General features: G+C 31.1%; 4 protein-coding genes across 5 annotated transcripts; 2 read left to right on the top strand and 2 right to left on the bottom strand.

Annotated features, from left to right (window-relative positions):
• Window positions 1–3,418: 3,418 nt before the first annotated feature.
• On the top strand, window positions 3,419–7,355 carry LOC127242590 (uncharacterized). The gene is made up of 11 exons (XM_051262171.1): window positions 3,419–3,476; window positions 3,538–3,617; window positions 3,844–3,990; window positions 4,095–4,157; window positions 4,916–5,227; window positions 5,311–5,693; window positions 5,776–5,875; window positions 5,977–6,030; window positions 6,120–6,206; window positions 6,308–6,436; window positions 6,957–7,355. The coding sequence occupies exons 1-11, from the start codon at window positions 3,419–3,421 to the stop codon at window positions 7,272–7,274; spliced, it is 1,731 nt and encodes a 576-aa protein (XP_051118128.1). The 3' UTR covers window positions 7,275–7,355.
• Window positions 7,356–9,385: 2,030 nt separating this feature from the next.
• Window positions 9,386–12,406, top strand: LOC127242608 (uncharacterized). The gene is made up of 7 exons (XM_051262199.1): window positions 9,386–9,824; window positions 10,064–10,124; window positions 10,230–10,324; window positions 10,408–10,441; window positions 11,859–11,913; window positions 12,000–12,042; window positions 12,116–12,406. The coding sequence occupies exons 1-7, from the start codon at window positions 9,561–9,563 to the stop codon at window positions 12,185–12,187; spliced, it is 624 nt and encodes a 207-aa protein (XP_051118156.1). The 5' UTR covers window positions 9,386–9,560; the 3' UTR covers window positions 12,188–12,406.
• A 1,029-nt stretch (window positions 12,407–13,435) lies between these two features.
• Window positions 13,436–18,826, bottom strand: LOC127242607 (chaperone protein dnaJ 10-like). Of its 2 annotated transcripts, none has more exons than XM_051262196.1 (11): window positions 18,661–18,826; window positions 18,397–18,528; window positions 17,513–17,572; window positions 16,516–16,598; window positions 16,243–16,402; window positions 15,711–15,840; window positions 14,725–14,883; window positions 14,269–14,447; window positions 14,083–14,163; window positions 13,849–13,998; window positions 13,436–13,719 (listed from the first exon to the last, which is right to left on the bottom strand). In XM_051262196.1, exons 2-11 carry the CDS (start codon window positions 18,481–18,483, stop codon window positions 13,627–13,629), a joined length of 1,182 nt encoding a protein of 393 aa, XP_051118153.1. In that variant the 5' UTR covers window positions 18,484–18,528; window positions 18,661–18,826; the 3' UTR covers window positions 13,436–13,626. The 2 variants fall into 2 exon arrangements, with proteins under 2 accessions (XP_051118153.1, XP_051118154.1); XM_051262197.1 differs by having other exon boundaries at window positions 18,666–18,825.
• Window positions 18,827–21,920: 3,094 nt separating this feature from the next.
• On the bottom strand, window positions 21,921–25,344 carry LOC127242641 (UDP-rhamnose/UDP-galactose transporter 2-like). The gene is made up of 5 exons (XM_051262262.1): window positions 24,874–25,344; window positions 24,307–24,491; window positions 23,433–23,633; window positions 22,973–23,134; window positions 21,921–22,785 (listed from the first exon to the last, which is right to left on the bottom strand). The coding sequence occupies exons 1-5, from the start codon at window positions 25,001–25,003 to the stop codon at window positions 22,432–22,434; spliced, it is 1,032 nt and encodes a 343-aa protein (XP_051118219.1). The 5' UTR covers window positions 25,004–25,344; the 3' UTR covers window positions 21,921–22,431.
• Window positions 25,345–27,275: the final 1,931 nt, after the last annotated feature.

Below are 27,275 nucleotides of genomic sequence, written 5' to 3'. Positions count from 1 at the left end.
CGATTCTTAGTTCATCATCATTTTATATTTAATGTTGATCCTTAAACAAAGGGGACAACACAGCTGAATTTAATCATTATTATTAGTTAATTAATTAATTTATTTATTTAAAATAAATAATTTTAAATTAATAATTCAGATTAATTCCAACATATAGTTATTTATATAAATACATTCTAAATGGTTCGAAAATCTCACATCTTTTTTTCATATATATTCTAAAAATAAAAAATATTACTCCCTCCGTTCCATGTAATAGGGTCTATTATTGTAGACACGATAATTTAAGTAAAGTATAATTAATAAACAATTAAGAAATGTATTAGTAAAAATAATTATTATTTAGTAAAAATAATTATAGATTAACATTAAAATAACTAAATAATTTAATTAAGATTAAAAAAATTAAATTTAAAATTTAAAAATATGATTAAAGTGTATAATTAATTTTTCAAAAAAGAAAATGACAAATTATGTGGGACGGATGAAAATAGAAAATATGGACAAATTATATGGGACGGATGGAGTATTAAATAATTAAATAAAATTGCATCAATTGTGTTTGGTGACAAAGTTGCCATAAGTCTCCTCCTATGAATTGGTAGCCTTGGTCACACACACAAAAATTAGACAAGTAATTTTGTATATTTGTGAGTTATTTGTTTTTGGCTTGAGAGTATTTTTGTAAGATTGAGAGTTGTGAGCTTTAAATCGTTATTCGAACCTATTTTATATGGTGAAAGTTTGCTCCGCTTTTGTCTTTTTGTCTGTGAATGTAGGTCATCTTGACTGAACCAGGTATATGTTTGTGTACTTTATCTCCTATGAATTTGTAGCCTTGGTCACACACAAACAAATTAGACAAGTAGTTTTTTACATTTGTGGGTTACTTATTTTTAGTTTGAGAGTATTTTTGTGAGATTCAGAGTTGTGGGCTTTAAATAGCTATTCAAGCCTATTTTATATGGTAAAAGTTTGCTCCGCTTTTGTCTCTTTATCCGTGAATGTAGGTTATCTTGACCAAACCACGTATTTATTTGTTTACTTTTAAATTTTTTGTTTTTACTTTTATTAAGATTCTACCGATATTTGTTTGGATCGTAATCCTAACAAGTTGAATAATTTTTCTCATAATTCCAAACATATATCTTCTAAAGATTTCTTGGACCCCTATATATATATATATATATATATAAAATTGCAACAAACAAAATATCAAAGTGCGAATCATGATGGGGTCCAAAAGTTTATTTAACTTAGCCACATATGGAGAAGCCCATATTGTGCTATTTTTATATTCTCAATCCTTTTGTTTTGTTCTAATCATTTATCATTTTTAAATACTAACACGATTATTTGAGACATAATATAATTTTTTATAAGAGAAGGGTTACCTTGCAGAAATTTTAGAACAACACATGTAAAATATATAAATAATACAGGTGATTGATGTAATAAAGACATATGTTATTTGTTTGTAATTATAACTTGTGTTTTATAAGAGTATATCATATGTTAAAATTAATTGTTGCTTATATTATATTGTGTTTGTATTATATTAATATAAATGACATATTGTCAATAGTAATATTATATTTTATTGTACAACACAATTTTAAATTTAGTACGATAGTTGTCACCTTTATATAACTATAGTAGCTGATGACCCTTGATCATCGCTCGTGATTGCATTCTTTTGTCTATTTTATATTTTAAAAATTATTAAATTAAATATTTTTATATTATATTAAAAATTAATTTTATAATAAAAATATTACCCCATCTATTCATCTAACATCTGGATTACTAAAGAAATAATTAAAATATAATTATATATAAAAAAGGAATATCATCATGTATATTCCTTTGGAATTTCAGAATATTTATTTTTAAACTAATAATTATCTTTTAAAATATAATTTTATGACATGATTGATCTCTTAATTTAAGATGTTTTTAGTAAGTATTTTAATATGAAACAGCTCCAAATGTTTCTTATTATTAGCAGTAGTAATATATTTTGATAGTAATGATACTATAGGTGAGTTTCTTTAGGAGATTTTGGGAAAATTTAGGTTTGGGTTTGTGTTTGATTTTATTTGAATTTTGAAATGAGTTTGAGTTTTGATTTTTTTTTTTTTTTTTTTTTTTTTTGAATTTTGTTAAAATTTGAGGAGTTTTAATGTATATTGATTTGATGGATATAAATAGAATAATATAAATATATAGTAATTTGTATAATTTAATTATAAATTTATATTATATTTATTTATATATTTTAATTTTTTTTATTTATATTATAAAAAAATTTATTCTCTAAAAAATAATATATATATTGTATACATTTTATTAAATTATAAAAAAAATATGAGTCTATCTCCCAAACTCCCTCGGACGAATTTTGCGTTTGTTTGGCCTCAATTTTCTTTATTTAATTTTTACCATCTCAATAAAATATTTTATTTTTATTATAAAATATGACAGTAAAATATTGTATTTAAACAAAAGTAAAAAAAAAAAAATCAAATTCAAATAAAAATAAAACAAATTCAATTATTTCTGCACACGTGTTCATAGAAATTATCCACTTACATAACTGTATAAGATTAATTAAGAATTTTAAATTTGATGCCTATCATATATATATATATATAGGTAACTTAAATTAATCAAATATTTAGAGAAAATAGTACTATTTTTGTCTAATAACAATGTATTTATTATTAAAAATATTATTATATTTATATAATATATTATATAAATATTATTATATTTATATTATACAATATTAATAGAAACATGGTTGATATAATAATTAATATTTAAAATTATATATATATGAATATCTAAAAGAGTACTATAAAATAAAAATATATGTAATTGTTTGATTGTGGTTTTCAATCAATTTAAAATAAAATATTAATTTAAAACTTTATTTAAGTAAAAATATACATTTTTATTATCAATAATGAGAAGATAAATAATATTATTTGGGTTTCAAATTACAACAATATAGTAAATTATCTAGTTATTTATTTTATTAAAAAATATTATTTTGAATATTTAATTATTTTATTGTATAAAATTTACATCAAATATTTTACGTATTTTAATAAAATATAAATAATAGTATTAGATAATTTACAACACAATTATATTATTAAAATATTTATTGTTAAATAATAGGTGCGTGATGGTCAGCAGTGGGACCCAATTTGAATGCTGTAACGTAAAACCCTTGAAAATGACCGTTGCGAGTGAAAAGGCATCGAGCCTTTTTACAAACTTTTATTCATATTATCAATTATTAAATAGGGTTTTAGGAAAACGACGAAGACGACTGATCAACCAATCTCTTGATGCTGATGTTAGTTATGGTTATGGTTATGATTTTGGTTTTGGTTTTGGTTTTGTGGCCATGAAGGATGTTGGATTAAGCTTACCTGACCACCAAATGCAAATTCCATCTCCACTTGGTAAGCCCTAATTTCAATTTCAGTAATCGTTATGTCTGACATTACTTTAATCCAATCACAGTAACCTGCCCCCAAATTTTGTCGTTCTGGCCCTCAATCAATAATGATCGTCATGATTCCCCTTCCCTACCAAAAGTTATGGTGATAATTTTCCGAATTCATTATTATTGTGTTGTTACGGTCCATAATTTTCCTTAATTAAAAAGATGGTTTGAATTTGACCCACCCATTCCATCTGTTTTCAATATCTGAATTACTGCAATTGAATTACTGAATCTGTAGTATTTAATGCTTCTGGCTACCCACTCCATCGTGTTTGGATTATATATATCTGTATATTGATAATTTTGTATTGTTTGTTTGTTAGTGCGTTTCTGCTACATTCAATGGCCTCTGGAGCATTCCGCCATGGCCGGTGTTGTCCCCATGGTATATTTTAGATATTGTCGGAGGCTATTTCATGCCATGGAATTGGATATTTTCGCCGTACAAGGATGATTCTGCACGGGTTCCTGTAAGATTGTGCTCCTACTGTCGGTGGATTCGTGCTTTTTTATAATGAGCTCACCTTCTCCCCCTCCATCTCCATTCGCTTCGATTTCTTCCGTTGGTTGTCAGATGCCTAAGGATCATCATATACTCAATATGTCGCCCAAGATTTCGCTCCATCGCCAGAATCATGTCAGTGTTTGCGATTGGTTTTAGGTTTATTCATGTTTTGTGTGTTTTGGTATTTCTTCCTTTAAATCGATTGACGGACTGCCATGGAATTGATTTTACTGGTTTTTGAAAGCCACGATTTAGGGTGTCTTTGGTGGAAAGCTGTGGTGATCTACTCTGATATTCACAGTTTATTGTTGTTAGGGTTCATGCCTTGAACCCTGTGCCATCTGGTTAAACGGTGGTTGATCTTTATTGTCTGTTACAGATTTTTTTGCAGTAATTGCTTCGATTACATCATTATTATTAGTTCTTCATCTTGGATCTTGTCTTGCTGCTGACCTAGAGCTGACCTAGAACTTGCTAATCCTGAGTTAATGCTTTTGGTTAAGTAGCCATGGTTTCTGATTGAGTATGATCTTTGAAACTATTTTTTGTTGATTTGAACTGTGTTAGTATTATAACTTAACTTTTCGACTCTGGTATAAGATCAAACAATGAAATAATGCAGTGCTGATCCTGAATTAATCCTTTGGTTAAGTAGCCATTGTTTTTGATTGAGTATGGTCTTTGAAACTATTTTTTGGTGATTTCATCTGTGTTAGTATTCTGGTATAAGATCAAATAATGAAATAATGCCGCGAAGAAGACAAGATTAACTGATATCTTGTGTATTTTTTAGGCAGGGACAATGTTGGTTCAATCGAATCTTGCTTTGATGTTGTCTTTCGATTCATTTTTGTTGGACTAATGTATTTCATTGGTGTCATTGGATGCAGTCTTCCGCGGAACTTGTGAAAGAAATTGCTGCACTCGAAGTTGAAATAGTGAATTTGGAGAGTTACCTTCTTTCTCTGTACCGGACAGCGCTTCACCGGCATCTCCCGAGCATTCCAGGGGACTACGGCAACCATGTAAAAGAAATAACTGGAATATCTCCACGTTTTACCTCGGATCATCTTTCCCTGAAATCAAAACTGGAAACACCAAGAAATTCCAAGGATCAGAAAGCCCGAAGCTCTTCGGAAAGCGCTTTAACCAGCTCTTCAAAATCAATTCAAATTGCCCTTCCAAAGCCCTCGCCTTGCAAGGTTTGTGATAATCTTTTCATTGGTTTCGACAGAAATCGACTAGCTATTGATGGATTTCTTGTGTATCTGTTGATTGACTGCAGGAAAGGAAGAGCTTCCGGCACCGTAGCCTTGCTGATCATTTCGGGAATCATTACATAGATGATTCCTTCATCTCCCCGGGTAGACTATCCGAAGACATTATGAGATGTATATCGTTGATTTATTGCAAACTCGCCAGCCCCGCACAGACTCACAAAGGGTATTCCGTCTCGTCCTCTTCCTCCTTCTGCTCCTCCAGCACATTCTCCCCGAGAAATTTATCAGGCAGTTGGAGTCCTCAATGCACTGACGAAATTAGCGAGAATTGTGGTTCGGAAGGCGTGAAACAGGACAAAGGACCCTACTCTGGAATGGTGGAAGTTACGAAGATACGTTTGGACGACGAGAGTTATGGTTATGCAGCTACGATGCTCCATAAATTCAGGTTTTTTCACACCCAATCCCTACCATCAATCATTATAATGCTTTAATCCATCCTCATCTTTCAAATCATCGAATCCGTGCAGGTCTTTAGTCAAGCATCTCGAGAAAATTGACTTAAAGAAGATGAGGCGCGAAGAGAAGCTCGCTTTTTGGATCAACATTCACAATGCATTGGTGATGCACGTATGCCTCGCTAAACTTATTTTCCCCGTCCTCTTTACAAAATATTTTAATTACCGTATTTCTGAGTTAAATCCTCCTTGCAATGCTTACTTTGATCGCAGGCTTACTTGGCGTACGGAACTCAAAACTACATAAAGAGCGCTTCCATTGAAAAGGTACCAATCTCACAACTTCTTCATGTTGACTAATCTCTGTTATTACTATTTCCATTTCCAATTGTTTGACGGGCAGAATATCTTCTCAGGCTTCTTATAATGTCGGAGGACATCATGTAAATGCTTACGACATACAAAGCAGCATTCTGGGAATCAAATCACATTATTCTGCCCCTGTATGTCTCTGAAAATTTCACTCCTCCGAAGCATTCATGTTATATTTTCTGTTTCGTTTTTTAACCCCTTTATTGACATAGCACGAATGCTACTATCTCAGTGGCTTCAGACACTTCTATCTCCCGGGAAGAAGTTCCGGGCTGGGACTACCAAACATCCTTGTGCTATCGACTACCCTGAACCGCTCGTTCATTTCGCCCTTTGCTCGGGCTCATACTCTGATCCTGCGGTAAAACATCCACTATTTGTTTCTCACCTTTTTCATCTTATTCTTATCGAGTGATTTTTGTCTACTACCACTCCACACGTTTCACAAAATTACCGTGTAGAATAATAACCTCTCGAGAATTTACACAGGTAATAACTAATAAATTCATAATAACCTTTTGTATGTTTATTCTTTTGCAATGTCTCCGGGGGAATTATAACACTTACATTTTCAGTCAAGGCTAATATCATTTTAAGAAAATGTTGAACTCTTTCTTTTCCTAGAGATATAATGGTAAAATTTATATTTCATATTTCTTGAATTACTAGTTGTAAAATCTTTTTTTATTTCGTGGGACTTTTCATAATTCTTGATAATTTTGGTCGAACTGTTTTACAAAGAAAATGTCGAATTCTTTCTTTTCCTACAGATATACCGGTAAAATTTAAATTTCATATTTCTTGATTACTAGTTGTAAAATCTTTTTTATTTCGTGGGACGGATCATAATTCTTGATAATGTTGGTTGAACTGTGTAACAGCTTCGAGTCTACACCTCAAAGCACATCTTTCACGATCTGAAAGTCGCCAAGGACGAGTTCATGCAGGCCACCGTGTACATCCACAAGCAAACAAAGATATACCTGCCGAAAATCCTTCGGTATTATGCCAAGGACGTGTCGCTCAGCATGGCAGAGCTTCTGGAAGTGGTCTGCGGAAGCCTCCCGGTGAGCCAGCAGAAAGACATCACGAAAATGGCCAAGGGTAGGCCGGAGAAGCACGTGTACTGGCTCGAGCAGAGCGCGTCGTTTCGATACTTGATCGACAAGGAAGTAGCTGAAATGAGATGGAGTTCTTGATTGATGATGATACAAGAGAGTATGTTGACAATATCCCTTTCTTTTTTCTCCTCCAGAAATCAAAGATTGCTTCAGTTAGTATATATGAGTTTGTGTGTGTGAATTGAGTTTTTTTTTTTTTTTTTTTTTTTTTTTTTTTTATATATATATATATATATATATACACTGTATAGGGAGACCTGGAGTAACGTAGATTTTGGGTGGTTGGATGTTTGATTTTTTTTCAGAACCAACAACAAATTGTTTTGTTTGGTGTGGTGTTTAAAAATTGCATTGTACATTAACAGCAATTCTTTGTTTTTTTTTTTTTTTTTTTTCTTCTTCTTTCTAAATGAATGGTAGGAGTGGTTAGAGCTGTTACCGATCCGAATTGAGTCGAGCCGAGCCAAATTTTAAGTGTTTGTTAATGTTTGCGAACAACACTCGTGTTCGTTCATTAAGCTTTCGAGCTCATTCGTAATGTTCGAGCTCGGCTCGTTAAGAATTTTTGTTGTTTGAGCTCGTATTCGGCTCTGTTTAGGTTCGATTAAGCTCGAACGAGCTCGTTTGTCTTTTTTTTTTAAATTTATATATAGATTATAAAGAAAAATTAAAATTATTTTATTTCTAAATTATAATTTTATATATATAATATTTTTAATAAATATATTATTTAAACAAATCGTTCACAAACAAAACTCGGGCTCGTTCATTAATCAAACGAGTCTGTTTATGTTGTTCGGCTCGGCTCGTTAACATTCCCGAATGAGTTTTAACCGAGCCAAATCGAGCCAAACCAAGCTGAGTTTACGAACGACTCGATTCGCTTAACAGCTCTAGGAATGGTTGCTTGTCTTTTGTACGATTTTATTTTATTTTTTATATTTTTTTAATGAAGTAAAATTTTTATATTATTCCTTGGGGCGTAGACCAAAAAAACCTCTCAGCAAAGAGCAATAGTTTTTATAAATCATATTAGCTAGAATTTTGTTTATGAATTTGTAAATATTTGATGTATTTATTCTATAATATAAACTAAAACTGCTATAAAAAATATTGGTTTGGTCATCCAACCATAGATTTGATCTAACAGATCACCAAATTATGGTTTTCTTGTAAGTTCTTTTTTTTTTTTTTTTTTTTTTTTTTTTTTTTTTTTTTTCTCATTTTCTTAATTTTCCTATTTCTGTAACAATTCAAACTAATGATCTTGCCGTAACCAACCTTCAATATTATTTTATAAGATAAAATAATTATTTGATATTATATATATATATATATATAAAAGATTACTGATGAATTAGTGTTAAAAGTAAGCCGTTAATGTACCAAGTTTGTGTATTTGGAAGAGTTTATTATTTATTTATTTATTTTTAAGTATAATAATAAAAAGAATGAATGAAAAATTAAGTAGTGAATATAATATAAAAATAATTATAGATTAAAATTAAAAAATAAAAAATTTAAAATATAATTAAAATGTATAAAATTATATTTTCAAAAAAGAAACAAAATTATGTAGAAAGAACGAAAATAGAAAATATGATAAATTATGTGGGTCGGAAAGAGTATTAAATTTGGTTAAAAAACCTAATTTATTTTATTAGTATTGACAATAATTTAAAGCACTATGGGTGTGTTATTTTTGATGGAATTTGAAATATTGTTTTTTTGTTTGAATTTGGTATTAAAATAATATATTCCCTCCGTCCAACTAGAAAAAGTATACATATTTCTATTTTGGGACAAATAAAGATTTCATTATATTACTAATTTTTTTCTACAAATACTCTTACTTTACATCACATCATTATTTTTACACCAAAAAGTAAGGACAAAAATATCATTTTATTAATTTTAACTACCATCTATAATTAAAATAATATTAGTTTTTAAACACCGCGCCAAAAGTAAATATTTGTGGACGGAGGGAGGGAGTATAATATAATATTTTGTGAAAAAAAATATTTAAAAATACAGAATTTAAATAATAAAAATTTGAGATTTGATATGGCTAAACAAACACACATTATATAAAAAGAGACTAACAAATCATATTGTAAATAAATATATATCTGTAGATATAAATGAATGAAAAGAAATACAGTGGCCACAGGTATGAGAAGAATTTTTACGAGTCCACAAAAAATGTGATGTGGCCCAACTTCAATGGCGTCTTCAGAATCCACAAGGCGTCGTCTAATCGAACTGGATCAAATCCAATTCTGCCTAGAATTCAAGCTTCTCCATCGATCTACGTTCGTTAATTGACACAGAACCAGGTTTTTGGGCTCAAAGGCGGTGCAAATGCATTCGGTGTCGGTATCACTCTCCGTTCCGCCGCCGTTGATATTCTCTCCCAAGGCTGTACCTCTACCGATCGCAGCTGCAAAATTCCATTACTGCAACTCCGTAGGAACCAATAATCGCGTGTGGATTCCTCCTCATCGTCGTCGCCGTGTTGATATGTCGGTGGCAGCACCATCGTCCGTCGGAACTGCTCCAAAATGGGCGCAGAAGACTGTAACCGTCCCCGCTCTAAGGCGAGGATGTCATCTCATCACATCCACGGTACGATTCGATCTCTAATTCTCTATACGTAGTAACTGTTGTCTAGAACTAGAATTTCCATCGGAAATTAGATCCTGACATAACCACGCCAGAAATCGTATTACCTCAGCTCCTCGAATCGTGTTCCGTACCACTTATGGCGTAGTATTCGAGTTGAAACGTGTTCCATATGAAACCATTAGGTTAATGAACATGAAAAGCGCACAATTCTGATTGCACTAACTCTGAATTTGTCTCAGATTACGAAGGAGATTGGGAAGGACTTGTCAGGATTCAAGTGTGGCCTTGCTCATATTTTCTGTGAGTGATGAAGATCTTCGAGCATAAGATAAGACTTACTGATATGGAATATTGTATTATTACAATGAGATTCTTCCACATTTCATTTCAATTCCTTTTCGACAGTGCAACACACGAGTGCATCTTTAACTATAAATGAAAACTACGACTCGGATGTTCGAGACGATACAGAGACATTTTTGAACAAAGTAGTACCGGAGGTAATTTTCTTGTCCATGGTTGATGTTGTGACATAAGCTGTGTTGGCAGATGAATCACAGGTTTTTGAATTTCGTGGCTTCAGGGAAGGTCTGCGCCATGGAAACATACACTAGAAGGTAATTTCTCGATCTCTCCTAATCTTTATTAACTATGTTCTTACCACAATGATTATGCAATTCTGTGTTCTTGAATTATCTTAGCTAGTTTGTTTGTTTGTTTGGTTGGTGTAGTGTCCTGCCCATGAACATAGACTCTGCTTGCATAGACATTTTTTAAACCTTTTGACACTATTTGTCGACAATACTCCCTCAATAATTATATTGAAAAATAATACTCTCTCAGTAAATTTTATTAATTTTACTTTAACAAATAATAACTAATTTACTTCTATTTTTTTTAGTTACTCCACTATATATATATATATATATATATTTATCAATTTTTAATAAATTTATAATAATATTCCTATTTTATTTTTTACCTACTCTACTTTAATATTAAATTTTTTTTTAGTCTCCGCACAAACATATATAAAATTTTCGAACAGAGAGAGTAGTATTTTAATATAAAAATGAGGTATGTAAAAGTAAACTGGAACAAATAGAGAAAATAACGGCAAATTGGTTATTATGTATTAAAGGTTGTGTGATGAAATTGTGAATGGATACATTTTTTTACTATAAATGGATTATGTATAAGGTTTAAATATATATATCTTTTAAATCCCATTAATAGGGAATTCTTTATTGTTAAAGGATTATTTCACGATCTTAAGCTAATATGAAAATGCATCATTAACTACATGTAACATAGCCTTCCACATTTATTATTTCAAAACTTCTATCCAAAGGGACTAGTTGAGTAATATATGTTATGTGATCACAACTAATTCTGAATGTATTGCGTAATAAGTTGATCTAAGTGGTTAGTTCATGAACTCGGTGTGGTATATCTAAAGGGCCAACTGCAAATTATTTCTAATTGCCAACCAATTTGATGTTTGTTAAAAATGCATCGCATGAATGTGGCAGAATCCTCTTCTGCCGTCAACCCACAAAATAGAGTAAAACACAGAACGTAGATTGGCCGTATTGGTTTAGAATCGGAATGTTGATTCTAAACCAGCATTAGGCATGTTTGTTCCTGAAGCAAACTGGAATTTGCTTGTTGAATTTTTGGATGTTATATCTTAAAAAGATTGTTTCGATGGGTTGCTCTCCTTGCTTTCCAATAATATGCAACGCCCGATACTTTATTTTGATAGAAACCTGCAGTTTGTTTATTGTTTACTATATTGAATGGCTAGCAAGATTCGATGTGATATTTTGAATATAAAAAATGAATAACAAGTGTTTTGATTTGATATTTGGAGGTTATGAGAGGAATAGTAAAATCCCACAAAAACTTTCAACCAAACACACCATTAGAAGTAAAAATCAAAATCTAATTGAAGCATAAAAAAAGAGCACATTGTTGCCATTTCTTTCTGTTTTTCTTCGATGATTGATAATCGAGTGTTGGTTATTACTTCAGGTCCAGATGACATGCCGGCACACATTAAGGCGTCTATGTTTGGTTGCTCCCTCACGTATGAATTTCAAATTTCGGACATGTACTTATATTAAAGTTTGTATAATCGAATACAACAAAATTATTCACTACATACTTTTTCAGGATACCTATCACAGATGGAAAATTAAACATGGGAACCTGGCAGGTATGTACTTGATAAACAATTTGGCACAGAATCGACTAAAATTAAGGATGGGTTTCATTTCCTCGTCATTTAGGGTATATGGCTATGCGAGCACCGTGATGCTGCAACACCGCGCAGAATTGTGGTCACCCTTAGTGGGATTTGACACACACACATTTGTGTTCCGATCCTACTTCTCCGCAAGGTATGTACAACTATTTCCTTCTTTACTATGATAAATCGAAACAAACCGTGGTGCCATTGCTAAGATAAGATAAATGGATCGAAGTTTGATATTTGAAGCAGATGCATATTCCTATGGTGTTAATGACTATTGGGCTCGATATTTGAATAAAATCAATCGTAGTAAGGGGAGTTACATAAACACTGTGTAGTGTTTAATTTTGTCTGATAGTAACTTTGAGAGTTGGAATTTGAGATTTTGAATATAAGTAAGTAGTAATAGTTTATATTTTAAATTCAAAAATAATTTTAGTATAATATAGATATGAATGTGAGATTTTGAATATAAATAAGTAGTGATAGTTTATATTTTAAATTCAAAAATAATTTTAGTATATTGTATGCCATACTTTTTTTTCGATTGATTACATAATGATTCAAGCTTATCACTACAAGTTAAAGAGGGACAAAATAAATGCAATCTGAAAGTCCGCCCGAGCACAACACAAAAAGATTGTGCTTGAATTTCCAAAAATAGCTCAAATTTTCGGACTGATCCGACGCACCTACAAACCGGGCGCGGCCTGATTTATTCAAATTAAATTTTTTAAAATTAAGTTATATATATATATATATATTTATATATTAACTAATGAAATAATAAAAAAAATTAAATGATGACTCGATAGTAATAGTCTTGGTTAATTTATGTATGGTTGTGAGTTTAATTATTCATTTATACCATTTGGATTAAATTTTTTCTAAATTAAATTAAAATTTATAAAGAAACAAAATAATTAAAATAAAACCAGGCGAGCACATCCCAGTTTTAAACCGGGCTATACTTTGCCCTACGAGGCCCAATTTAAAATCGGGCTATGACCCAACCTGATTCAGAATCGAGTCGGGCCGAGCCAGCTCGAAAAACCGGACCCTCCCGAATTGCCAGTCCTTTGTTCGGAATTATAACTAGAGTGGATGAAATTTCAGTCAATATGAAGTAAATCAATCCACTATAACAAGTCGGACAATGATCTCAAATAAGAATTTTGCAAGTTTTGGAGTGTTAACTATAGTAAAAAACTAAATATTTAATATAATATTTTGTTAGATAGCTATTCGATATGATATTTTTTGAAAGAAATAATGCTGATGAATAAAGCTTAAAAGATTATGTAAACAGAGACCGATTGATTCTTGAAACGAAAATTAAATGAATAAGGCAAAAGGCTTTGGGTGGAGAGCATATAGTAATAATAATAATAAGAATAGCACAAAAACCTACAAGATTGCTTGATATCTATACACAACAATGGGAAGAAAAAAATCACAACAAACAAGTAAATGCATGCATGCATATAAATAAACACACAAAAACCATCAAAGGAGGAAGAGCACATACCATACATCATCCATTCCATCTCAAGGATGTTTCTGAGCGCCCGGTGGAGCAGTCGGCATCGGAAAGTTGCTGTATTCAGCCCCCGGAAACGGGGGCGCCTCCACGTACGGACTCTACAAACCAAAAGTCAAGTTGAGTCTCAATTCAGCTTATAGTAACTAATCATACCGGAAAACCGAGCTTTAATTCGTTCATGGCTAGGACCAGAACAAGATCGATGGATGGATCGGATCAGATCATACCTGGGCTTCGAATGGAGTCTTATACGGCTCGTCTTGTTTGTTCAAAGATCTCGCCGATGTGTTCGCCGGATTGTTATTCGCCTCGCTTCCATTCAATTGATGAATTGGATCACTTTGTGTACTTTCTGCACCGGAGCTAGATTTCACCCTCTGAAATATTCGAACATTATTCGATCATGAATAAAAGAAAATTTCAAAGAGGGAAATTCAGTGGGGTTAGAGCATTCATCTAACCTGGAAAATTTTGCCGAGGGTTTTCAAACCTTTTGCGCGCATCCGGAGCTCCTCTTTCTTTGCATTGTTATCTTGAAGAACCTAAAAGGAAAAACGTAAGGAACAATTAATCAAGAACGAACGAACGAACGAACGAAGCTGCCGGCTGCAGCAATTCATTGCCAAACAAGAAGAAAACATGACAACCATTTGGCAAACGTGCGAGAGGGTGTTTTCTATATCGGCAACATTGAGCTTCCAGAGGGAGTCGATCATTAGCTTCTTGTGTGTTTCCATGTACGCTTCGAGTTCTTCCTCTGTGTATTTTCCTTCAGCAGTGAGCTGCCTTTTCATGTCTTCTTGAAGCTGAATCAACGCAATGGCGCCTACGGAAACAGTACGACGAACATGAATCCACAAGCAATGATAGAGACGAGAGAGCACACTCTAATCTCGGCATTTATAAGAACTAATTGGAACTCTTTGCTTAATAAATTTCGCTGAGTAAATTCCCAAGATTCTATGCTAGATCTGTTTAAGAATACGTTTATGGCGCAGCCGGGGATCAATGGCAATAAATCAATATATTATGTAAGTGTTTGATCCGATAATTTAAGCCAAGATATATACTTCTTGAAGGAACAGTATAAAACAAAAACTAACCTGTTGCAGCAGTTACTTGGGATTTGATGAAGTGCCCTTTATTTCGGAACCATTCAGCGACAAACGGCACGCCTAAGTACATCACTTTCTTTCCAAGCTCTTTTGCTGCCTGCCTTACGTATATGTAACCAATGGTGTTCAGCATATCCACACCATAAGCTGTCATAGAGCACGAATTTGTGGGAAAGAAAGGTCATATAAGTGCATGTTAGAACTTAGAAGAATAGCTCGATAAAAGCAAAAACCATATCTACTTATTATTAGAAAACAAAGTACGGTGAATATATCTACTGTAATTAATTAATTCATGTCAGACATATTCAATTTCATTAGCCATTTGAAAGGTCAGGTCACCATTCACATGGAGTTTGTTCGCCCAAGACTAAAACCAGCTACATAATTCCCCAAAAAGATTAACCAACAAATATAATAAACAATATACAATATATACTCATATTCAACAATTCAAACATACAAAATATCATTCACTATAATACCTTAAGAATTTCTCGTACCTAGCAATAAAACAATTAACTCTATAAACACTAAACAAACACATGTTTTTCCAGAATTTTCTTTTTTTCCTAATAAGTTGAAATTTCTTTCATCATTAATGGGGCACAACAGAGACTCAAGCAAAATGCTTCTTCTCTGAATTAACATTGGTAATTTGGTATGGCATTAAAATGCTATAGAAGTGTATCTTTCATTGTGTAATCACTCGTGACATGAATGATTACATATAAATGATTTCAACAATTAATGAATCCCATGCCAGGTCACGGATATGCTAAAACAAAAAGGCTTTAAAACCTTTTCCTCAATAATGATAAGGGATCCTCAATTCTATATATCTTAAAAGAGAAGCCTAACGATCATGGTTCCTAGCTATAGCTAGAATCCATTTGGCCTCAGTAGTGGCGAAGAAAAAAAAACGAAAACTGCAAGAAGGGAATAAATAGAGATACTAATGAGTTAGATCGTACCAGCATTCGAAAGTCTTGACACTTCAGCCTCAGCATTATGAATGAATTCTTCTTTATTTCCTTGGACGTACAGGTTAAGTTTACCTTTCAGTATGCTAGCGAGCTTCTCTTCCCTTTCCTTTTGGACAGTCTGACAGTTCATTGGAAATTAATAAATCATTACCAGAATGGAAAGACATATCAATGGAATTCAGTATTTAGAAAACGAAAACTAATCAGAGATTTTTCTGTTGTTTTTTTTTTATAAGTAGATGCAAAATATGTCCACAGCAAAAGCCATCGTCCAGTTTAATTTGAATCATGGTCAACTAAGACTGGCAATCAGTATGGAAATTCGGTATCTTTTTCATCATATATATATATATATATATATTGCCCAGCATTAGCCTCAACTCTTCTTTATTCTCTACTGGCATTGAAAACTGAATTACTCCTAGAATTTCCTTGGCCAAACAGTGTAGACTTTGTACCGCTGTTAATCATAATAGAGGTGATATAGGTACAATAAACTATGAAGATATAAGAAACCAACCCGCATTTTTTCCTGCAACTTTTTTGTATCAAACTCTTCACCAGCTGTTGGAACATCCAATGACGCCATTGATGCCATAGCAAGCACGCCTATGTACTCCTCAAAAAGCTCGCTTCCAAAAAGCATGGCAAAAATAGCTGCAGGATCAATAATTGAGTCTCTGAAAAGGAGTCAACAACGTACACATTGTCAGAAATAGATGTAAAATGAAAACATTAATAACTAACTGTGACTGTGTGAATACTACTGCCATATATGTCAGAATAAACTAACGTTGAAATTCCAGATTTCCCACAGGCATCATATGCCTGTCTTTGGGTTGTATCACTCAGCACTTGATAGGCCTCGCCTAAAATCTGATTAGAAATGTAGAAGCAATGAGCATCTTTTAATATACATGGCAAATGAGTACACAAATTCATAAACATGAGTCTTGATGCATCTATTCCCGCAAAACACCATCAGCTTACTGTTCAAGCTTGGTCATGTAAAGCCCTGCCTAAGCACCACTTAACAATATTTCTATTATGCATTGTAGTAAAACATTAGTATAAGCATTGCTAATTCAGTAAAACTGAATGAATTCTGATACAAGTTTAAACATACCAATCACTTTTGGAAAGAAACCAAGCCTTGTTCGACAAATATAATAATATGAATTATTCTAAAAGTAAAGTATTCTATATAGCTATTGTTTCTTCATAAATCTTCTTAAAAAGAAGATTTAAGTTAACTATATAGCAATAACAAACGTTTTGTTTTCATATCCAAAATTGAATCTAATATCAACTGGCCAAACTGTGGTGTTTATATTTTGCAGTAAAGAGAGACTATATTGTTTAAGCATTGGAATGTTCCCTGTATTTTTTTTATTTTATTTTATGACTGCTTCCCTATATTTTTCTAATTAAAAGTTTCAGAGATGCATGCTTGACCGTCAGAATATAGTTCCACTTAGAACTTTACAATTTTATCTTGTATGATTTAAAATCAAAGGTTAGCGAGTGTGAGATTAGATAAGGGCAAACCTTTAAAATGACAAATTACACATGCAACAATATAATTTTTTTGTTTAAAACAACTGGATACTAATGGACATATTGATTTCTCCTGCACAAATAAAGGATTTGTGTTTAAGTGATGATTTCTTCCTTGTGAGTCCATAATGCAAAATATATGTTGATTTCAGAATAATGTGAACTCAAAAAATTAATAACAATACGCTACACACTAAAAGCCTAAAGCCTAGAAAAAATTAGTAAAAACTCACTTGAAATTTTTGTGCTGCCAAAGGATCGTTAGGGTTTTTATCTGGATGAACTTGTCTGGCCTGCAATGAAATGTTACGATATGAAGGAAAAGAAGTCCCAAAATCAAATTTAGGAACAGAAAATGATAATCATTCATTCTCACCATTCAGAAGTGGAATTTTTCAAACAAAATTAACAAAAACATGACACCTGCTATAAATTATTTTACCCAGTGCATATTTTTCCTTTCACCTATATTAATTCTTGACATACCATCTTGAGTAGAAACAGCTTCTTACTCAAAAACAGAAAATTATTAACATTAGAGCAACTATAAATATCTTCGATTTTATCCGGAATTAGCAGCTGTGCTGTGACAACACGTCATGCATCCAACATTCCAACTACTTCGAATACAATTCAAAATTCAGCATGCCTCCATTTCAAGGAAAAGCAACAGATGAAGCATTAGGCCAATGCTTCCAACACAATCATGAAAAGAAGCACGGCATTGATCCCACGAAAGCATCTTCCTAGTAATGAGGAAACCAACAGAGAAAACCTAATTGCTTCACACAGTAATACTTCAAAGTATAAACAATCCAATAAAATAGGCAAACACAAGTTCAACCAATAAATTGAACTCATATTACCCCTTCAAAACTCGAGTAATCCAATCCTAGAGCAGAAGCCTTGCTAAATTTCAACTCTAAATCCAACAATGATTTCATCGAACCAAGATCTCAATCAGATAAGCAAATCACAACTCTCAAATCAAAACACCTACTAGAATTAACATCAGGTCAAAAACCTTATTGTACCGTCAAATGAAGTTCCCTAACACCCCAAACTCATACATACACATACACACCACTTACGACTCGAGCGATAAAGCGAATCAAACCTTAACATAATAAGCTTTCTTAATCTCAGCCTCGGTGGCCGTGGGGCTCACACCGAGCACATCGTAGTATTCCGTCTCCTTTACCATCGTCCTCGCCGTAGTTAACTCACCGAGAGGTCAGTCAAAACGATCCTGCAACAAAATCAGTACGATCGAACAATTAACTTCACCAAAAGATAAAAAATAGAAAGAAGTAAAATCAACAACGAAATAGAAAAGCACGGAATCAAATCTACCCAATCGAATGGATCATGGACCACTGACCTCACCTCGGGTGGTAGTAGGACGGCAGAATCTAGGGCGGGGGCGAGTTGGCCGGTGGCGCTGACGGATGTCTGACTGGTCAATTTCACCAGAGGAGTGGAGGCTGCTGTACCCGTGCGGAATGGAATGGCTACCCTGATTTGTTCTCACAAGCGCGTTTTTTAAAACTAGTTTTCATTCATATATATAAAACCGTAAAATAGTTATTTTCTTTTTTAAAAATAAAAAAAAAAAAAAATTCGGGTCTATTTCATGTTTAGTTTGATTGGGTTTCGATTGACCTGAATCCGATCCAAAAAATTTATGTTGTATTTAGTCTAGGATTTCGGATCAAATTTCGAATTCAAAATGATAATTTTTTGTTACACTTATGACTCAATCTAATACCAATACGACTAAAATATAAATTAACACCCTTAAGTATTATTGCTTATGCCTATTTAACTTACCTTACCAAAATATAGCACAGCCAGACTCCACAAATACTTGATCACATTAGGCATTTATCACCTTCATCACCTTAAAGCTACCAAAATTGATCAACCACTCTCAGGAACATGAAAATCAACATCCCTCGAGTCCCGTAAGGGATGGTCCGGTGGTGTAGAGGTTGGACGTATGACCGTAAGGTCATGGATTCAAACCTCTGACGCCTCATGTCACCTGTCACACATGGTTCGTCTAGTGTGACTTGCCTGTCGAGCATAGTTTGCAGGGAACCCCGTAGCCCATACCCGCATTCCCGGGGCAGCCCAATGTCGATCCGTCCACACATTCATTTTCCATCTACCCCAAGTAGGGGAAACAAATACTTGATTGACCCTCTGCCCCCCGTGGCTAGAAAGGGACTTACCTTAAACATCAGTTTGCTTCTAGTAATCAATTTAGTTGACATTTTTTTTCTTTAATTTTTTTGTTTCCATAACTATAGATATCTCTTTATTTTAAGTAAAATTTACTAGATATATTTAATAAATATAAATTTAAGTACATGATATATAATATCATACGTAATTCGTTTATTAATATCGCTCTCTTTTTAAACAAATATTTTTATCTACATATAAAATTTCACATCTTTTATAAAATTATTTTATTTTAATTATAAATAAATAAAATTATTTTTATTTACTTGTATTGTAGAAAATTTTATTCTTATTCATATTGCATATATATTTTTTATTGCGATATAAATTTTAAAATACTATTTAAATATATATTCTAATTTTTTATTATATATATTAAATTTATTTCAATACTATCAATATAATTAATTATATAAAAAAACATTACTATAATTTACTATTATTAACTAATTAAATATTCCATCGTCTCTTGTCTATTTATCTGTTTGCTTTTTGTACGGAGTTTTAGCAATATTAGTCATATTGGGGTGTGGTATTAATAAATTAAAAAAAATAAAAAGACTAAAATAACCTTATTAGTATTGTGTGATATAAAGGTAATGATATTTGTGTAATATATTGCAAATTGTAGGAGTACTTTTAATGTTAGTAGAAAGTACCGCTATTAAAAAAAAATGAAATAGATACTTATTATAGGACGTACCAGAATAAAAAAATAAATATACTGCTAAGAAATTAAGTATTATTATCTTAACTATTGTATCATTAATTAAATGAATCAATTATTTTGGAATACAAGAAGTATTTTAGATTGGGATCTGACCATTTAGCACATTAGAACTATTTTTATTTTTATTATTTTATTTTTATTATTATTTTCAAATGCAAGTTTGTTTGCTTGTGTTTAATAAAATATTGATTTTCGTTGTTTTTGAATAAAATACTAGTTAAATCATATATGTATAATTAGCATTTTTTTTTTTATTAAAAACAACAAAATTATATAATATTAGAAACAATAAAAAAAGAATAACAAGAACAATACTATTATATCTATTTTGATACCAGTTAAAAGTAAAATCCAATACTATTAAATTATGCTTGGTTCTCAAAATTCAATCTATACAGTTTAGCAAAAATTATAAAAAAAAATTAAAACAAATTATAAATGTATCTGAAAATATGTATTTCATGCAATTAATTATTGATAAAAATAACCTCACAATATATTATAGTACTATTATCATATAAAAAATAACCCTGACAACTTTCATATTATATATTCTTTCAATCCAATTTTTTATTTTTATTGTTTTTAATTTAAGATGTCTATGAAAATTTGCTCTTTTTTTTTGGTTTTTTTCTTTTTGTTTTTTGTTTTTTGTTTTCTTTTTTAAAATAAAATTATTTAACCCTCTTTTTATACTCCCTTCTTCCCATATCTATATTCATTTGCTTTTTGTACGAATTTTAGAAATATTAGTATTATATTGGGATAAAGTAGATATAAAAATAAAAAAACTATATTAACTCTATTAGTATTGTATAATATAAATGTAATGACATTTGTGTAATATATTGTAAATTGGAAAGATATTTGTAATGTTAAATAGATAGTACAATTACTTAAAAAAAAGAAATTGATAATTTGTTACAAGACGAACCAAAATGAAAAAATGGATAGATGATTAAGGGACATAGGGAGTATATAAAAACGTGTGATAGTGTAGGAGGCTGGAGATTGATTTGAGGCTAGCGATAAATTATTCCAAAAAAGTAAACATAATTACACTATTTTTTAATTTTATTTTTATATAAAAATAATTACCGTATATATTTTTTTAATATTTTTTTTTAAAAAAAAACATTAACATTTTAATTACCGTATATTTTTAAAATATTATTTTATATATATAAATAATTGACAATGTAGTATTTTAAACATTTTCTATAAACAAATTGATGTTGAATATAGTATTTATCACTATTTTTATTTTTTTTTAAAAATATTTTGAGTTAAAACAGTAAATTGAATAGCTATATATATTTTAATTACACCGCTGAATTCATTGATTAAAATGCTAATTTAAAATGAGATAAAAAGTACATATATACCCAAAATAAGAATCCAAAGTTGATTTTAGATATAATATAAAAGTATTTTGGAGTGTTCTAATTATTTCCTTAACAATGAAAAATCATTGAATAGCATCTCAAGCAATATATATTGAATGTAATGTTTAACATAAAGAATAAGGTTTCGATTACATATATTTTTTTTTCAAATTTTAATACTATTCATTAATAAAAAAATTTTAATCAAAATTTTTATTTTTTCTTACACAAAATATCAAAAAGATTATAAAAAATAAACAATTACATATAGATGTTCCATGTATAAATTCCAACTTATTAAAATACATAGGTCATTATCTTGCAACAATTACAAAAAGACCAAAGAAGAAGACTCTTTCCAACATGGGAATTGTCAAATGTCAAAGCCTGCTAATCCAAAAGCAATTAACAATTTTGATTGTGGCCTCCAAACAAACAACAAATTGGTAAATGCATTGCAACATTATCTAATTACAACAAATAAATTAATGGTCATCCTTAAGGTATTACGGATGGCCTGGTGGCGTGGGAGTTGACGTGTGACCGTAAGATCATGGGTTCAAATCCCCAACGCCTCAGGCCACCCCTTTCGGATTGCGGTCATAGAGATAAAAACCTCATCTTTTCTATATCTTTGTCGATTCATTTTAACTAAATTTCTAATTTATCGATAGCAATATATATATAAAAGAGGTTCTTTTTTCTTTTCTTCCCGGAACAAAATAAATATGAACTACACAAAAGCTATGGTGCTGCTAATAAATCAATAACAGAAGAAGGATAAGCTTTACTAGACCTTCGTGGTGATGGCAAGCTCGGCGTCCTTAAGGGGAGACGAGTCGATTCGCTCTTTCAATAATCTGAATTCCTCTTCGGTCAAGCTGTTCTTGGCTATCTTGGAGTGTCCTTGCTTCTCGAGTTCCACAGCCCAGCTGTAGATCACCATGCCGAAAATGGCGACAGCCATCCCCAAGATGTTCTTGAAAGTCAGCTCGGAGTCGAACAGAAGCCATCCTAGAGTTAGGACGCATACTGTTTTCATGTGGCCGAGAACTTGGAATGAGACGGCTGAGAAGCGCCCGATGCAGAGGTACTGGCTCACGTTGCAGAACACGGCTAGAGAACACGATAGGAGTATGAATAGCTGCACAAATTGCGAAAAAAGTTGGGATTTTTGTGTTAGATCAGTACATGAAAATACTATAGATAGCATATGAATATTAAAACAGAGAGCACATTATGTATAAATAATTAGTATGTACTGTCAGTTCTATTTTATATGATTATATTTGTATGTAATGGTGCGAAATGGGAAGTTGAAGAATACTTACGATGGTTCCGAAGGTGAAACTGTAGTCGAGGATTAGCTTTTGGGAAAGAAAATAGTCGACGATGGGACCGAGCACGAGGAGAGAGCCGGCTTGAATAGGAGCTGTTCGACTCAATAATTCGAAGGATCCGATTGAGTACTTCTTCTGCAATGAGCCTATGGACTGCATTTAAAAAGAGTATCATCCAATTATTGTTCGAAAGAAATTAATGTGTTTGGATTGCATTTCAAACCAAAATCACCACTATTCAGTACGTACAGTTTTCAATAAAAATACACTATTCCATCTCACAAAAATCCCCCATCAAAGTACATTTAAATCAAAATCTCAATTCTAAATAAAAACCAAACAAACATAAACCAAAGTAATTGCTACTTATTGAGACGAGAACAAATTTACGGATTAATGGAAATTATCTTTGAATGAAGAGTTTATGATGTTAAGGTTATGGTTTACTCACAATTTGCTGCAAAGATGTCGAGAAAACAGCGACGCAAGCACAAATGAATCCTTTGGCGTTCACTTTGACATCAGTCACAGTGCAAACACCTACACCTATAACCACAACCACAACAGACATTTTAACTTCATTCGTGTATTTCTTATTATGAAGGATCCATTCCATCACACAGACCACCGGAATCATGCTCAATTTTGAGATCTACATCAAAAGTACGAGAAGCATTAGTTTGCAGTCCAGATAATTATTGCAGAGCAAACAACCAAATAGCGCTGAATGGATATCTAGATGAATTTATGAGAAATTTGCTTTGAAACTGGACGAATATTGACATGAGAAACAATTATACGTCAATAAGAATAGAAATCAGTTAGTACAAATTATATGGCACGCACTTAATTATTCTCATAAATCACTTGGCATAAGATTTATCGATAAACAAATACAGGAACATAATTTCTTGCAAGAAGGGTAGAATTCTGAATGATAATGATATCATACACTGCATTTTGGAAAAGACCAAGAGTATTCAAGCATCCATTAATCATGCCTAACACGACTGTATCGTTTAATTTTATCAACAGTCTAGATCGGAATTCAACATCGTACGCCTAAAAACTCTACGGAATATATATGACAGAGCAAGATGGATGCAAAAGGGCAAGTTCTACGATTTTGGTTTTTCTGGTTTAGAAGAGTGGCATCTGATTGTCGATTACAGTGTGTTAAAAGCATATTTCAGCAAAACAAAACATAAATGCATACCATTAATAGAGTAAAGAGGACATTAATCATCGAAGATATCATAATATCTTTTGCAAAACTATCATGTTCCTAACCATAAACATAATAAGCAAGAAAATTTATATCATACTTGGTAAAACCCGACTGAGTTTAGCATGAGGCTGAAATTCATCCCAGCGATAGACATATTCGCTACAATTGAAAACCAAATAAGCTCCCATAATGGCACGTGCTTTGCCGCGGAAAGCCCCGTGGCGTTTGATATCATGCCAACAAGAGCAGTAACAGCAAAGTGGAAACCAGTCAATGTCGTGGCTGCACGGACCAAAACAATAAATGAAGATCATAAACATTCTTAGCAATAGCAACACTTTAAATTATCGATTCAACAGATGAAAATATAATCCAAGTTTACAAAAAATTAGTGAAGATTCCTAAAATGATGAATTCTAAGCAAGCCAAACTTTTAGTCCGATAAGTAAATTAAAAACAGAGTGTATACTTCATTTTTCTTCCAAAATTCATAAAAGAAGATCCCATAGCTACAGAGAAGCAGGAGATTTCACAATTGAAGATGATAAAGACAGAGAGCATAATTGGAACACAAGGCAACTGAATAAACTTCAATTTTCTCCAGGAAAAAGAGATAAAAACAGTAATTATCTAGATCCAAAGCACGAAGAACATTAAGACTAACCAAAGCTGAAAGCATATCCACTGGAAGACATGAGCTGCTTATTAGCCATGATGATTCCAACGGAGCTAATTACGTTCATAGCCCAAGCCCCGACATCGGACACCGGCGAAGACTTCTTCTCTCCGTCCATCCCTCCCTCCCCAATCCTCGTTTCGCGCTATCCACAATCCTCCCGAACTGCAAATTCACTGCGGCGGCAATCACGGCAACACGAACACCACTCTGGCGCAGCAGAACCCTCCTCGCGGTCAAAATACGGGGAGAGCGAGCGGAAACTTGAAGAACACAGCGATTGCATATAAATCTCACATGTAATACGCCTTCAATTGCTGCGCCGATGACGAAAAACGACACGCAATGCCGCGGAAACGACAAATCAAACCGACAATGCTGATCGAAGACGCGGATTGTAGATCTGAATTTGAATTGATTATGAGGATTGAGGAGACGATAATTTTTGAAGAAGTTGTAGATCTGAATTGGCGATGCCGCCCCAAATCCATCGCTCTATATATATACACACACATACATATATTATGTATAGCTGTTTCTTTTGTATGGAAAATATTTTTAAATTATATAGCTGGAATGGAATGGCTTTTCCTTGTACTGTAGTGTTGTGTAGTCTTAAATTTTAATAAATAAATAAATAAATTAATTAATTAATCAAAAGGGAGGCTTACAATGTGTGTTGTTGTTAACGAACTGATACACGATGTTTCTGTGGATTATCTAATTGGCACAACATATATCACTTATATTATTAAGGGTTTTTTACTTTTTTATTTGGGAAGTCGAACTATTATTGGTGTTTTTTTTTTTTTAAACACAAATTTTATATTTTTATTCTTAATTTATTTATTACTTTTAATCTCTATCATTCAATTAAGGACAAATTTATTAATTTATAACAAAAAAATAATAATCATCTGAAAAAAAAAAATTATTTTTTTCATCAATTTTAAAAGTAAATATTTATTTTTAGGTCACGGTTTAAAAGATAATAATTATAACCACCGTTAAAAGTAGTGTAAATATAATTTTGCTTTTTACTTTTTTTTTTTATATAATAGTTAATAATGTAATAACAAAATAGAAGTAATTATAAATTTGTTTATTTGTTTTTTTAAAAAAAATAACAGTTTTTTAATTATATAGTAAAGATAATAATATAATGATAAAACAAAAATATTTATAAAATAAATGAGGTTATATTTTTTTAAAAAAATAATTATTTTGTAATTGTACACTACAAAATAAAGATATACGGGAAAGTATATATTTTCAGAATATACAACATTAAAATTGTAAAACAATTGAATAAAGATTATTAAAAAAAAAAAGGCGTGTATATATTTGTTGTGTTTATATTATTTTATTATACTACTTATTTTTTTTATATAAAAATAAAATTTGAATATAAAATTTATATTAGAAAATAAATAAAGTAATTTTTTTTTTGTTTCAAATAATAGGTCTATTTTATTGTTTTTATATCCTTCCAAAAAATAATTTATTATCATAAATAATCATATCACTATAAACTATTTTAATTTTTTTATTATTATTATACAAATACTATAATTTTTTCAATTTAAATAAAATATTACAATGACAATTTCATTAACCAACATCTTATACTATCATATTATATTGAAAAATGTAAATTTTTTATGGGAGGTAGTGCAACAATTTTATTTTTTTTAAATTTGATTTTTTTTTTCTATTACTTTATATTTAAATAATACTTTGAATTTAATATTTTATGGTAATTAAATAATATACTCTATTTTAATAACAAAAAGTATAATTATTGCATAATAACAATATTAAAATACAGTCAAACAATTTTTAATGGTTTGTCTACTTTGAGTATATTTGATTTGTATTTTGCTTTTGAATATATATTTCTTTACGAATAATGAGATTATATAATAAAAAATATTGAAAAAAAAATAAATCTTAAAGATGACAGAGCATTTTTATTTGTGTTTTTGGGTTTTTTTTTTTTTTTTATGAACTAATTAATAGTTGTATGCAATTTTGTATAGATATTTGTATTTGAATGATAATTAGTGAATATGATTAGTGTGAATAAAAATAATAAAAATACTTAATGTGAGATTTGAATAATAAAAATAATATATTAATTTTAAACTTTTTATATGTACTTACTAATTATTTTTAGAAAATAAAACCTATTTCATATATAGAAAATCATTCAAAATTAAATTGGACTTCTACAAAAAATTAAAAAAAAAAAAAAAAAAAAGTGGGCTTGCTAGAGTGTAATTCAAGGAAATTAAATATAAAGGGAAAAAGAAAAGTTTAGGACCATTTTATACTCAATAGTTTGATTTATTGCAATTTTTTTTTTTTAATTTATAGTTTTATTTAATGTC

Source organism: Andrographis paniculata, unplaced genomic scaffold (genome assembly GCF_009805555.1).
Source record: "Andrographis paniculata isolate CXL003 unplaced genomic scaffold, ASM980555v1 Contig87END, whole genome shotgun sequence".
Lineage (NCBI taxonomy): Eukaryota > Viridiplantae > Streptophyta > Magnoliopsida > Lamiales > Acanthaceae > Andrographis > Andrographis paniculata.
The sequence above is the reverse complement of the archived record's forward strand: the minus strand, read 5'-3'. Positions and strand labels throughout refer to the sequence as shown.

Excerpts from the sequence above, each read along its gene's own strand:
- LOC127242590 (XM_051262171.1), top strand. The coding sequence starts at position 3,419 with ATGAAGGATGTTGGATTAAGCTTACCTGACCACCAAATGCAAATTCCA. Across the intron at positions 6,031-6,119 it reads AGAGCGCTTCCATTGAAAAG|GCTTCTTATAATGTCGGAGG; the intron begins GTACCAATCTCA and ends ATATCTTCTCAG. Across the intron at positions 6,437-6,956 it reads GCTCATACTCTGATCCTGCG|CTTCGAGTCTACACCTCAAA; the intron begins GTAAAACATCCA and ends ACTGTGTAACAG.
- LOC127242608 (XM_051262199.1), top strand. The coding sequence starts at position 9,561 with ATGCATTCGGTGTCGGTATCACTCTCCGTTCCGCCGCCGTTGATATTC. Across the intron at positions 10,125-10,229 it reads TGGCCTTGCTCATATTTTCT|TGCAACACACGAGTGCATCT; the intron begins GTGAGTGATGAA and ends CCTTTTCGACAG. Across the intron at positions 10,442-11,858 it reads ATGGAAACATACACTAGAAG|GTCCAGATGACATGCCGGCA; the intron begins GTAATTTCTCGA and ends TTATTACTTCAG.
- LOC127242607 (XM_051262196.1), bottom strand. The coding sequence starts at position 18,483 with ATGGTAAAGGAGACGGAATACTACGATGTGCTCGGTGTGAGCCCCACG. Across the intron at positions 14,448-14,724 it reads CCAAGTAACTGCTGCAACAG|GCGCCATTGCGTTGATTCAG; the intron begins GTTAGTTTTTGT and ends CTGTTTCCGTAG. Across the intron at positions 13,999-14,082 it reads CCCTCGGCAAAATTTTCCAG|AGGGTGAAATCTAGCTCCGG; the intron begins GTTAGATGAATG and ends CGAATATTTCAG.
- LOC127242641 (XM_051262262.1), bottom strand. The coding sequence starts at position 25,003 with ATGGACGGAGAGAAGAAGTCTTCGCCGGTGTCCGATGTCGGGGCTTGG. Across the intron at positions 23,634-24,306 it reads ACTCAGTCGGGTTTTACCAA|ATCTCAAAATTGAGCATGAT; the intron begins GTATGATATAAA and ends CTTTTGATGTAG. Across the intron at positions 23,135-23,432 it reads CGACATCTTTGCAGCAAATT|TCCATAGGCTCATTGCAGAA; the intron begins GTGAGTAAACCA and ends TTTTAAATGCAG.